General features: G+C 38.2%; 1 protein-coding gene across 2 annotated transcripts; it reads right to left on the bottom strand.

Annotated features, from left to right (window-relative positions):
- Positions 1-382: 382 nt before the first annotated feature.
- On the bottom strand, positions 383-14095 carry zdhhc16b (zinc finger DHHC-type palmitoyltransferase 16b). 2 transcript variants are annotated; one of them, XM_053512261.1, is made up of 12 exons: positions 13936-14095; positions 12297-12425; positions 10144-10300; positions 9715-9962; positions 7730-7924; positions 7486-7574; positions 7276-7304; positions 7052-7185; positions 4700-4785; positions 4486-4609; positions 3115-3185; positions 383-1133 (listed from the first exon to the last, which is right to left on the bottom strand). In XM_053512261.1, the coding sequence occupies exons 4-12, from the start codon at positions 9952-9954 to the stop codon at positions 1028-1030; spliced, it is 1074 nt and encodes a 357-aa protein (XP_053368236.1). In that variant the 5' UTR covers positions 9955-9962; positions 10144-10300; positions 12297-12425; positions 13936-14095; the 3' UTR covers positions 383-1027. The 2 variants fall into 2 exon arrangements, with proteins under 2 accessions (XP_053368236.1, XP_053368237.1); XM_053512262.1 differs by lacking the exon at positions 10144-10300.
- Between the last annotated feature and the right edge of the window lie 110 nt (positions 14096-14205).

Genomic DNA, 14205 nt, shown 5'->3' on the forward strand with positions numbered 1-14205 from the left:
TTTAGCAATGTCTGTTGCCAATTCTCATGACTGAATAGTCATGGTATAAACATCACGTAACAAAGTTAAACTAACCTTAAAAATATTTAGTAAAAAAAATTATCAGTTTTTTCTGTTTCAAGATGTTGTTAAAAACCACAGGGTTGATTTAGTTGTTCGTTTTATCTCACTGGAAAAACTGACGTCGAAGCTTCACAAGAGATCTTACGCCAAGGAAATAGTGGACTATATTTAAACATCTCTTTAAAAGTCTGATTGTAAATGTGTAAAATGGAATTAAACTCAGTTATTACAGTGTCATAAACTTGTCTCTTTATTAAAACAGTGTTTCATAGAAAAGGGTGAAACTCCTAGATTTGTCTCAGACATCAGAAAAGACAAAGACCGAAATGTGATTTATTATAAAATTTAAATGTACAAAACAGGAGCGCAGCTCCGATATCATCCTGCTGTTCTGCGAAAACACTCGGCTCGTTAGCAGAAACAATTTAATGAACCATTAAAAGGGACAAGAAGAAGAAAAGAAATCAGATTAAGGTAATGACTGAATCGTGTACCTAATACATAATACATTCCTAATACACTTAAAGGCACACTATAAAAAAAAATACTATCATAAAACAGTTGAATCACGGATCACTGGCCCGACTCCAGACTTTGCCCAAACCTCATTATGTTTTAACCGTGACAGTAACAGTGATACAGAACCTAACTTGGAAATCTTTCACCCGTGAAAATACCTTAAAAAGCATGTCATCTCTAACACAAAATACAATCCGCCACCATAACCGCATGTCCAGTCGAGATGATTCAGCAGGAAATCTTTGGCAAGTACCGTCAATTCCCTTTAACATTTAACACACCGCATTTCTGCAAAGGGCATAAAAATATCATCATCTGGTCATAAGACTGAGTAGGGTGTGCACTTCACATTTCACACTGCAGTCACGGTGTGCTGACACGCGAGTGCAAATCCGTGCAACAATCAGCTGGTTTGAAATGTGAGGTTTTTTTTATATATAGACATTCATATGGTGTTGACGGCGTCCTGTCTAAGTGGAGGACAGTCCCAGGTTAGTCCGTCACCACGCGGGGGATGAGTGGAGGGGAGAAGTACTCGACTTATCCAGTGACTGTTGAAAAGAATTCATATACATTCGTTTAAACATACAGTTGTGTTCAAAATAATAGCAGTGTGTTGAAAAAAGTGAGTAAAGCTTTATGTCCATATACGAAGGAACCTCGGATTACGAGCATAACTCGTCCCGGAAGTGGGCTTGTATTCCAAAACACTCGTAAACCAAATTTAATTCTCCCATAAGAAATAACGGAAACTCGAATTATTCGTTTTTTAAGTAGAAATTTATTTAAAATCTTTGCTCGTCTTGCGGAACACTCATAAACTGTGTTAGGTTTCACCGAGGTTTCACTGTAATAACTTTGAGGCATCGTGTTCTGTACGTCATTGAAACTGCGACTTCTTCGCGGTTTAATGACGTAATGTTATTCTCCTGTGGAAGTGCGTGTGGAATTTGCAGGTGACCTGGAAAAGGAAAAGCACCCAATACACCCCCCCCCCTTTTATGATTATTTGGGCTAAATAAAATTAAGAAATTAGTATTTGGTAAATTAAGCATATGCACAGGCTGCAATTATGCCTTTTTTTTTCATCCTTCTCCGTTTTAAAACCATGGTGAACTTTGCATATATCACAGAGCGCTAAGCATACTTCACCTTTATCTATTTTTGAAAGTGTGTAGCGCAAGAACCTCCCTTTAAGTATGCGCGATGTTTCAGATGGTATGGTAAGTGTAAACACATCTATCGGATATGAGTCATAGTTGAAAGAACGTGTAAACAGACGGTCAAACAAATCAGAATTAGGCATCGAGACCTGCAGTGTAAACGTAGCCTCAGAGAGGTAAATTAAAACAGGTGTCAAACAAAGGTTGTCCTGTGCATTTCTTTCTGAAAATCTGAGTAAAATAGGTTGTCCAGACAATGTTCAGAAGAACAGCGTACTCTGATTCCAAAACTGATTAGAGATGGAAAAAAAACATACAAAGAAATACGGAAAATAATAAGCTGCTCTGCTAAAATGATACCAAATCATTTTTAAACTATAAAATGGAGACTAAAACCAAAAAGACGTGAAAGAAAACGGAAAACTGCCATTCGAATGGATCGAAGAATAACAAAATTTACTCAAAGAAAATCTAAAGTTACATGTGAGTACTGTTACTATTAGAAGAAGGCTATGTGAAGCCAAGCTATCAGCAAGAAGTCCCATTGTTGAGAAAAAGACATGTGCTGAAAAGGTTACAGTTCGCTGAAGAACACATTGACTGGCCTAAAGAGAAATGGCGCAATATTTTGTGGACTAAAGCAAGATTGTCTTTTTTTGGGTCTAGAGGCCGCAGACAATTTGTCAGGCGACGCCCAAACACTGAATTCAAGCCACAGTACAAGACTGTGAACACAGTGAAGCATGGAGGCACAAGCATCATGATATGGGGAGGCTTCTCGTACTATGGTGTTGGGCCTATTTATCACATTTCAGGGATCATGGATCAATTTGAGTCCATCAGAATACTTAAAGAGGTCACGTTGCCTTATGCCGAAGAGGAAATGCCCTTGAAATGGGTGTTTCAACAAGACAACGACCCCAGACACACCAGTAAGCAAACAGCATCTTGGTTATAGGCCAACAAGATTGACGTTATGGAGTGGCCAGCCCAATCCCCAGACCTTAATCCAAAACTTAATGTCATGGTCCGACATTAAAAATGCTGTTTCTGAGGCAAAACCAAGAAATGCAGAGGAAATGTGGCGTGTTGTACAATTGTCACAGATGTGAAGCAGTTCTCAGAAACCATGGTTAAACTAAAAATACATTTAGCACATTTTTTATGTTGTGATTCAGAATAGAACGCGCAGGGTGTCCAATGCATTTGTGTGATTTAAATGAAAAAGTTATTATATGGATAAGGAGCTTTACTTACTTCTTTCAACACAACTGTACATACGTATATATATTACATGTTAAAATACTGTACATGAAAGTGTGTGTTTATCATTACACAATCCAAGAAGATGCACTTGTACCTACAGTACCTTGTTTTCTCAACACCAAACAGGATTTTCCAGTTATTTATGCTTCCTTGAGTATACGGATTCCTGAATACCTACACACACACACACACACACACACACATATACACACAGGTTATTTGATTATAGTTGAGACATAAAGAAAGAAAATACAAGAGATCACTTCTCAAGGCGAGTGCTAACCAGATGTGGACCTGAGATGATGGGTTCCTCCACTGTGAAGAGAAAGTCTGGACAGACTTCGACACAAATGGGACGAACTTGGCAGCAACACGGCGCTGTGTGTGAGGGATTGCCTGGACTGTTCCGCATGACACACTGACAATGGCGGCAATGTTGTGGATTATTCTCCGACGATCATTGTGCACAAATTGCCAAATCGTTTCAAAATTTTCCAGGGTTGAGCTTCAAGGTCTTTCTGCAACCGTGTGCTGCCATCTGTTGGCGCGTTATAAAACTAGTCTCAAAACATTTTGATACCACCTGGTATTCGGGCAAACCATGGTATTGGTGCTAAAAAAAGTGAATTTTCAGACAGGATTATATGACACACTTAACGCTTCCTATCTCCCGATCCATGCTTTGTTTTTTGTAAATATGCTACACATTTATATTTTAATCAAATAAAAAGATACACATTTGCTAAATACAATTTCCAAATTTATGTTGCAATATCCCAACAATTTAGCATTTTAATAGAATAATACACTTTTTTAGGTTTGTGTCTTTTCATGTGAAATCCAGATTGGCCAAGTTTCATCTGAATGACAGTTAAGATCGTTGAAAGATTTAAATTCAAAAAAGTAACCGACACTACAGACATAAAAGGGCAGGAAACTGTATTTAGCAAATGTGTTTCTTTTTATCTGATAAAAATATACATGTGTATGAGTATTTACAGAAAAACGAAGAAGCATTAAGTATTATGAAAAATGATGTTATATGATCCTGTCTAAGAATACAGTTCTTTACACTTTTTAGCACCGACACCATGCTTTGTTTTGGCTGATGATAAATAATTGCCCGTGATCTTTAAAACTAGTCCTGGTTCGACGGAATCAACTGATCAAAATACCACATGTGGCCATGTTGTTAACTAGTACAGCCGGTGCACAGCTCTAGATCATGATCTCAACACCGTGACCAGTTACGCAGAGTAATAACTGTAAAAATCTCCACAGTTGACAGCAATTCCACTCAACCTGAAGTCGTAAACTCTGACAATCTGTGTCTGAAGTTCATTTCAAGCTTCTGCAATGTGCTGTGCAGTGACATAAATGAGAGCATTTCGAATTCTGGACTAGAAGAGAAACAGCTGACTCACAACAAAACCCTGCACATTACCAGTCAATGCCTAAAATGCACAAAGCCCACCTTGCCTATCAGCCTCAGGCGCTTCCTCTCTTTGCGGTTAATGTGTCTCTCCACACTGGTCTCCCCTCTGGTGATGAGTACAGCGTGCCAGATGGTCAGGCCTCCCAGCGCTACTGCCACCGAGCTAAACCCATCAAAGGAAAAATGTGGTTTTAAACACTAAATATATCAGAATTAAATATGAATGAAGATATGCACATTTGTCACGTCTTACCTGGTTAGCACCCACAGGTAAAGGAGGCTCTTATGAAAAAGCTTCTCATCAGAAGTGAACTGCGGTGGAGGCGTCTGATAATAGCTCTTATAAAGAAACATTAATAAAAAGAACATTAGATCATAATGTTACAAATAATCAGTAGAATAACCCACTACAGTTAATATCAAGAAACAACCTTCCAATCATCCATTTAGGGGCGTTCAAGTCAAACTGGGACTTGTGATGACATTTCTGGTGAATGAAGGCGTAAAAACCCAACAACAATTTCAGAAAGCTTTTAATACGCTTCAAGCCGATTTCTCATGTTTTGGATTTTAAAGGAGTTCCTGGTAGGCCGGCATTTCAAATCAGACAGGCAGACCGATCATGGCTCTAGTGTACTGAGAAAACTTTCTACCTTCATGGTATTCGAGCACTAGGTGAGACGCTGGGATAAGTGCATTAGTGAAGCAGGGGGTTATATGGAGTAATAAAGGGAGTTTTTTATTCTGTACAATTTAAAAAAGTGTAAAAGAAAAAAAAAAAAAAAAAACACATGTAATGTGTTGAAATCTGTGGATAATATGCTTAAAATACTCACAGTACTTTTTATTCTTTTAACATTAAGCACATTTCAGAAAAGGACTCTTTTTTTTGTCTCCAATTCTCTCGGCCCGTCTGCTTGGTGACATCACCATTAATATCACTGAGATATACAATAACTGAACACGAGCGTGTGACTATTCACTCAGCTGTGTGAGGTCATGTACTGTACCACCTCTCTCACTGCACATTAAAGGCTGATGTGACTATAACAGAGCCCTGTTCCTGCGGGAACAGAACGAGCCAACTTCCTTTTCAACTCAGGTTGAAAGACGTCATTTAAAAATTAATGACTCATAAATCAGCAGAGTAAACAGGAGCACTTGAGGAACTTGCATTTTCCTTCCTAAGGGTTATATACGGCCAAAGCACACATTTATATATATATATATATATATACAGAAAATGTGTGTCATAGAAGCTACTTCTGAAGTTTATGCAACATGGAAGTGATCAATCTCGCTTCCGTAAAAAGTTCAGCCGTTTTGGAGAGACGGTTTTAGATGTGTCCCAAAGATGGACATTTTTTAGCATTATACTGTCTCATTTCAAATAATAATCATTTGAAATGCAAATTATTCATATTTCCTAATGAGTATTGATACTAAAATTGGTGTAAGCTTCTGGAAACATATGACCTGTAAAGATTGCTGCTTAAATGACAGCGTTCTATGCAAAATTAAGGATTTTTCCACAAATTACTATCCGTGGTTTGGTTTAAATGCTGCAAATTAGACACACACCTTCTGTTATGTGGCCATAAAACATAGAAAACTATAGTTTATTTAATAGCGAAATAAAGGCTCAATTCCCGTCTCTGTGTGCATGGAGTTTGCATGTTCTCCCCGTGCTCGGTGGGTTTCCTCCGGGTACTCCGGTTTCCTTCCACAGTCCAGAGATATGCAGGTTAGATTAATGGTCATTCCCAAATTGCCCGTAGTGTGTGAATGAGCGTGTGAGTGTGTGTATGTAAGTGTGTGTGCCTTGTGATGGATTGGCACTCTGTCCAGGGTGTACCCTGCCTTGTGCCCTAACTCTCCTGGGATAGGCTCCAGGTCCGCGCAACCCTGAATACGGGATAAAGCGGTATAGAAGAAGAGTGAGTGAGTTTATTTAATTAAAATTGCTTTTTGTAATCTGACCAATAACAGATATTCCATTAAAATTCCATTTGCATGAGATAGTTTTTAGAAAAAAATCTGTAGTGTCTGTAACCATGTCAAAATCATGTTGCAATATCTTAACAATTTTAGTAGAATAAGACACTTTTTCAAGTTCATGTCTTTTCATGTGAAACCCAGATTGGCCTGGGTTTCATCTGAATGACAGTTAAGATCATTAAAAGATTTGAATTTTAAAAAGTAACCGACATTACAGACATGAAAGGGCAGGAAACTGTATTTACAAAAAGAAAAAAAAAGTGAATTTTTAGATCATATAAAACCATTTTCCATAATATTTAATGCTTCTTGTCTCCTGATCTATGCTTCGTTTTTGTAAATATGCTACACATTCACCTACTGAAGGTGAGGCACTTTTTAGGAGAAGTCTAGCAGTTTTCATGGATTCATTTAACTCAAATCACTGTCTTTAGTGGTAACTATATTGCCTGTTCCAACCTTGTGTGCTGTGGAACAAAACAATTTCAGATTTTTCCAATAATGGTACATCTAAATTGTATTAGAGCAAAAAAAAAGACAAAAATACCTTAACCTTAAATCTTTTAAACCTCATTCAAAGACATCTCCAGCAGTTCAGGTGACCCACCTCTATGGCATTGTAAGCGTCGAAGAACATGTCTTTAGCGCTGATGCTGCAGTAGATGCACCCCATGGTCATATAGACACAAAAGGAAAAGAAGTAGCGGTGGTTGAAGTGTCCTACACAGTTATTTAACCAGGCTGTAACACACACACACACGTTAAGGATAAACCATCTTACATACAGGGATTTATCTGACACGCAGTTTGTTGGAGAGAAAAAAAGGATACGACAGTGATGGTCCATTTTTAAAACACACCTGCGAGAAAACAATAGAAATTCTCAGTATTTATCCGCTGACACATTCAGCCTCATTATCATATTAATCATAGAAAGTATGGTCATTTTTACTAGAGCAATTACGCAACACATGGCAGCCGTAAACAATGCTCTATTAATAAGCTTTAATTAAGTTTTATAAATAAGCCAAAACCACCTACGTGTTGCAGATGCTGCAGTGGTGCGTCCTGGCCGGTTTAGGAACGATACACTTCTTACAAATGGTCACTGTTGGAATTTCACACTTTTCCTGAAAAGGATTGAGCACAAAACAAATGTTTATATCAAAAACTGTGCTGCAAATTATTCTATAGATATTTCACTTTGTGGCTTCAAGCCATCATGACCGGGTTACTCCACGCTCGACTTAGTCTCTGTTAAGTTAAGGCGCACTGAATGAGGTACCTGCGGGGAACGTCCGGGCGATGTTGTAACGGCCTTGTAGTAGTGAAACACGATATTCACGAGATTCCAGTGGCCGTAGCCGAGGTGCCAGAGGATCCAGTGTGCCGGGTACGTGCGTACGATCAGCGGCAGGACGCAGAGGTAGACGATCACCACCACAGAACTGGTCAGGGCGATCACCAGGCACACAAACACCTTCACAAGAAATCATTACACACCAGAAGCCGGATTTAATTGACATTTTTGTGTATTTATTTTTTTTTTTTTTTCACTGTTTATTTCATTTGTACTACCATGTATTTGAACTGTGGATTTTGTTTGGTGCACTGGTCCAAGAAGTGGATCTCAAGTCAATTGTAGATGCAATAAAAAGCTTTTTCCCCCCACCAGTGTAAGAAGTAAATTAAACACAGTGCGTCCTTTGGCTTACAGTGACAGTAATATGAGATTGAATTGTATGACTTTTTTTTTTTTTAATTCCTACCATAAATAATTTTCTATAGAAATCTACACCACAATATTAAGTTAAGTTAGTTTACTATACATTTTGTAACAATTTAAAATTGCCGTTAGATTCAAGATGACGTTATTCTATAATTATAAGGTTAATGACGTTATGTATAGGCGGTACAGTGGTGCAGTGATTAGCACTGTGGCCTGGCACCTCCAGGGTCCGGGTTCGATTCCCACCTTAGGGTCTGTGTGCATGGAGTTCACAAGTTCTTCCTGTGCTTGGTAGGTTTCCTCCGGGTACTCCGGTTTCCTCCCACAGTCCAAAGATATGCAAATTAGGGTAACTGGTTTTCCCAAATCGCCCATGGTGTGTGAATGAGTGTGTGTATGTGCGTGTCCAGCGATGCCTTGGCACCCCATCTAGGGTGCCACCGATATGATATTATCACGATACCTCGGTGCCAATATGATTAACATTGCGATTTTATAAATATCCCGATTGGATATTACATCTTTTCCATCTTTTCTCTAAAAGAAACTTAAACCACGCTATGAGTTAATTTACTATTTAAGAAATTTTTTGTACAGTAACTTTTCTAGTGTCATTAAAACTGCTGTTAGATTGAAAATTAATAATATTCTATAAGACGTACATCACTGCAGGTGGCATGATTATGAATCTATATAAATGCTTGTAAAAAGAAAAAATCCATTAACAACAACTAAAGAACAAAGAGAAACAGATACTGATTGTAAATTACTACATGCACAGAAAATAATAATTAAAGCCCCTGGATGGAGCACAAATGATAATAGTGGTATTTTGAAGTTTTCATTAATAGCATTTCATAGGAGAAGTGATTTATATGTAAGGTATAACTGGCCTAGAGAGTCCTGCCAATTAAAATCTTATCTATTACACATCCGTCTACCTCTCTATCTCTGATCCTGACCTCTTCTGCCCTCTGGATCTGCCTGAGTCATCCTGATGCCCCACTTCTGTGTAGTTGTAGTTCAGAAATCACTCACTGCTGCTGAAAACGGCCGGAGGACGACTGAGGACGGATCCGCTTAATATTCATAAGGATGGCTTGGATTGCATCGATATACAAACAGTTTTTCTGTAAAGATTTGCGACTGCGATCGCTTCACCGGTTTTAGGAAGGAAATTGCCACGAACAGTTTTGTCCCCATTAAGTCTCCATCAGTGAACAATAAATAGAACCTCACATGCAGTTTTGACCTTATTATTAATGGGATGGATTTATGGGTCACACTATCTGGTATCACCCAAATGAGGAGGTGTTCCCTTTTGGGTCAAGGTTTCTTCCTCAGGGAGTTTTCTTCTTGTCACCTTTACCTTCAGCTTGTCCATTAGAGGCAAACCGATACATTTCTAAATTGATACCTTATTTTATGTATATTTGTAATTTTTATTTCTGTAAAGCTCCTCCTCAAACTGTTAAACTGTTAAATTAAATTGAATTGAATAACTGATTATTCATTATCAAATAATCAAAGCTAAAACTCACCACCCCAAACCAGCGGGTCAGGTTGTCCACCAGCCAGTAAATAGGCTCAAAGATCGAGTCCAGCACCGTGTCCCAGTTAGTCAGGATGTTAAAGTAAAGGGAGTTGAAGACGACTCTTCCATAGCTCCAGGACTGCTGGAGCAGGCTGGGCCGATTGTTTTGTCCCCGATGGGGACACAGGCGAACCCAGCGCACCGAGAGGCGCATGAGTCTCGAGAAATAACACCTCCAGCTACGCATCCCCTTTCCTGAAACACACAAATACACAAGATGTACAACTCGAACTTTCCATCAATAGCGTCTTACACAAAAGCAAAAAAATAAGTAAAAGTGTATTTTTTAAAACCTGAGCTGTCTAAGACCATCTGAATACCATTCAAAAATACAAGGACATGAACTAGATTCAAGACTAGATTTAACTAGTCTTACCTGCCTTTATTTCTTTTCTTCCATTAAAAAAAATCTTAAGGAATCTGAATCATTGAAAAAGAAGTCTTTAGATCATCTCAACGCAAACAAGAAGTCATCTTCCATCTCCAGCACTCAGTCCCTGCAGCATTTCAGTGCCGGCGAGGACGTCCTGAACCTGTTCAAAAAAAGCAAAAGCATTCGTCTCATTTACGCCGAGTTCATTCCGATCTAATCTCAGCAAAGCAAACCCTGCGAGAAACTAGGGCAATGGGATCGAATAGATTCACCCAAAAAAAAACGGAAAAAAAAAAACACACACACACACTAAATATTTTAGCAATTTCTTGCCTATACACTTTCCGTCACAAGACACAAGACGAGTGTAACTCGGCACTGAATTAATTTCCTCAAGGGAAAATGTCCTCAAGTCATCTGATACAGTTTCAGGCCCGAACAATGGACCCTACTTGGGTCTTGCAAGGTGCACCTCATGAATTGTTAAGGCGATTTCAAAAGTCAGCACAACACACTTGCTAATTCGGGAACAGGAGAAGGTGATCGGAGAAGGAGAAGTCACAGTCGCCTTAAACAAACTTGAGAAAGTCATTTGATTAAGTGTAGAGCCGTTTCCCATCTGTACGCAACGTCTGCATGTGTACTTTACGCTTTGCAGGAATGGATCAGGAATAAAAGCATCACTTCACTTCACTTAGCATGTAAGAATTTACTATTGGTTAGATCTGAAACTCCCTGGGAATATCCTTTTTATTATAACAAATATTTGACAGTCATTTTAAGGCCAGAATAAGAAGGAAAACAAGATCAAATGTATTAAATGCAGCCTTGCAGAGGTTCAAGACTGTATTAAAATACATTTCCTGAACAGTTCCAGGTCCTCACATGCCACCTGTCTCCTCTTGAAGGGCACTGAAACCCAAACCTGCCCTCGGTTCGGGAGCCACGATTATGATTGACTGATTGAAACGCAGCACCAAGACCTCTTTCTCCACTTTCACTAGATCTAATGTAAACAGTAAACTCTTTTTCCATTGTGTTTAGTTACAGGTCACACAAAGACGAGCAGATGGAACTTAATGAATTATTTCTTTGACAGGATATTAATTCCCATCACATGTCTGGAACTTTTACCTACTTACACTTAACACATTTTTTTTTTTTTTTTTTTTTAAACCTGACAAACAGCGCAGGAACACCAGGTGATGACTAAATATGGCCTCGTGTTTCTCTTAGCAACAAAAACCTTTTAAAAAGATGCTCTATTTATATAGGACTGTGCAAAAGTCTCAAATCACTCATTCTTTCTTAATATTAAATTTAATTTAATGATATAAAATTAACAAAAGAAAAAAAAAATGGAAAAAAACTAAATATTGGTTGTTTATGTACCAACTTCAGCAGCGACCTTATTTTTCCTCTCATCTGTTCCAACCACTCAGAATTCAGCATCACCAGTATACTAACCACCGTTCTGATCGACTGTCATTGTCTACACTCTTTTCTCACTGGTTCATGCCTTATGTTAGACACTTTTTTAACCTGGAGAACTGTCCCTCAAGACTACATATAAAGTTCAAGGAAGACTTTTTTTTTTTTTTTTTTCTTTTGGAGTGGCCTACTCAAAGTTCGAACTTAAATCTGATTGAGATGCTGTGGCCTTGCATGACCTCACACAGGTTAAACTCTCCAATGTGGCTGAATTAAAACAATTCTGCAAAGAAGAGCGGGCCAAAATTCCTCCACAGCGATGTGAAAGATTAACCGCCAGTTATCACAAAGGCTTAAATTCAGGTGTTTACTTTTTTCACGTAGGGCCAGGCTGATTTGGACAGATTATTTTCCCTTATTAAATTAAATACTTATTTAAAAACTGCATTTTTGGCTATCTTTGTTTAAAAAAAATTTGGTGATCTCAATCATTTAATGCAAAAACATAACAATTCAGGAAAAAGACAAATACTTTTTCACAGCTCTGTATATACAAAGTCTACACATCCCTGTTAAATAAAACAGGTGTTCATGATGTCTGATTGCAAGTTAAACATCAGAAACTTTTTAGCTTTATTGTGAAATAAAGGTGGTACAAAATCATCATGTAAAAAAAACATCCAGGATGTGATGTGATGTGATGTGTAATCTGAGATGCTTTTTACCTCATCGTTGTTGTAAAGTGTGCTTATGAGTTTCCAGATCCTTCGTCACAGCTTGACCCAGTCTAGACCTTTTCCTCAGACCTCTCTGATCCACAGGGCGTTTTCGCACCTTTTTATGCAAACTGGTGTCTGTGAAAATTCCAGCAGATCAGAAATTCTTTAAACACTCATATCCATCATGCCATTAAGTCACAAGGATTTCCTTCTATATTTTAAAGTTTGCCCTGAACACTAACCAAAGCTTTTGACCTGTATTTGTGTTGGGCTGCTGCCACATGATTGGCTGATTAGATAACTCCATAAGTTAAGGTTAAATTCAAATTTTATGAAAAAAAAAATAAGGAAAAATAAAAGGTTTCAAAAAAGAATATAAAGTATAAAATAAGATTTTATTTTTTACAAATATAGAAATATAAAAAAATATAGAAAAACTTTTAGCTGTAAAAAAAATTTACATTATGTACAAATAATCTAATAAAATAGAATTGAAATATAATTGGGATATAGAAACCATGTCCAGTCATGAGCCAGACAATGTGCAGAATAATGTGCAAAGTCAAATTTCAAAGTTCCGTGGTGTGCAAAATGTGCATATGTGCGTATGTGCGTTAATGTGTAATGTGTAAGGGTTAGTTTTTTCTCCCCAAAAATCACAGTCATAGGAAAAATACATGGGGCGTTCGAATCAAACAGGGACTTCAAGCACAGTATGACAAAAAAAAAAAAAAAAGCAAACACTTTAGAGAAGGCTGTCATATGTGGGTGAATGAGTCCGGGCGAGGTGGTTCGTTGCCCACTGCAGTCAATCCCGTAAACATTCAAACGGCCTGGTTTGATCACCATGTTCATTGTGTTTTTGCAGGAATAGTTTGATTGTGGCATTTTGACCCAAACATGATCTCTAATTTCTACAAGAAAGAAAATTTTAGTTTGTTATTTTCTGTCCCTTACCATCCTCCTTTTTCATGTGACTGCTCTCACTCACTCACTCATTATCATCTATCCCACTTTTATCCTGTACCCAAAGTATCGCAGGGGGCCTGGATCCTATCAGGTACACCCTGGATAGGGTGCCACATTCACGTACTCATGGGAACGCCAATTAGAATGCCAATCTGTATGTCTTTGGACTGTGGGATTAACCTGGAGTACCCTGAGGAAACATCGAGACCCAGAGGCGGGAATCGAAACAGAACCCTGGAGGTATGGGGCTACAGTGCTAACCTGTTCTTGATAAGCAAATTGCCGGGGGAGAAAGGCTGAATGTGCAAATTCCATGCAGATTATATGCAATCCAATAAACAAATCAGTATATGACATCATTTGGTGAGCTGTTTAAAACAAGACATTAGTTATTTCCTGTGGAAAGACTCAGCAGGACTGACTGATGATCAAAGGGTTTGTGTTTAAACACTGCGAGTTCCTTTTATGTGGGTGTTTTAAAAGATTCTAAAAAATTCAACAAACGTTTACAAAGGTTGTAACAGACATTAACCGTTTTTTTCATTCAAATATTTTGGAGCCAGTGACGTCAGCGCTAACTGTTCCTCAGCAGTCTGTATGGTATTGTACATGTACACACTGCCGCAGAAACACTGAGGAACAGCTGGTTATTGTGTTAAAGCCCTTTATTACTCACCAACTGCTGGTACCGTGAAGTTCCAGGACAGGCATTCTGCTTCACACTGCTCATATACATGTCATGTTAATAAAATTAAACTATCAAATCAATTAACACTGAAGAATTCTGATAGCTAAAATAAAAAAAAATGTTTAAAAAAAAAAATCTCGTTCTTGTTCCTTGGTGTTTCCCGGAGGTTGGTGAATCAGCATGTGGACTCATTATCGCCACCTCTTGGGCTAGTTTGAGCAGACAGGGAAGGATAAACAGATTAAAATCAAAAGTTTA

The sequence above is a fragment of the Clarias gariepinus genome, chromosome 14 (genome assembly GCF_024256425.1).
Source record: "Clarias gariepinus isolate MV-2021 ecotype Netherlands chromosome 14, CGAR_prim_01v2, whole genome shotgun sequence".
Taxonomy (NCBI): domain Eukaryota; kingdom Metazoa; phylum Chordata; class Actinopteri; order Siluriformes; family Clariidae; genus Clarias; species Clarias gariepinus.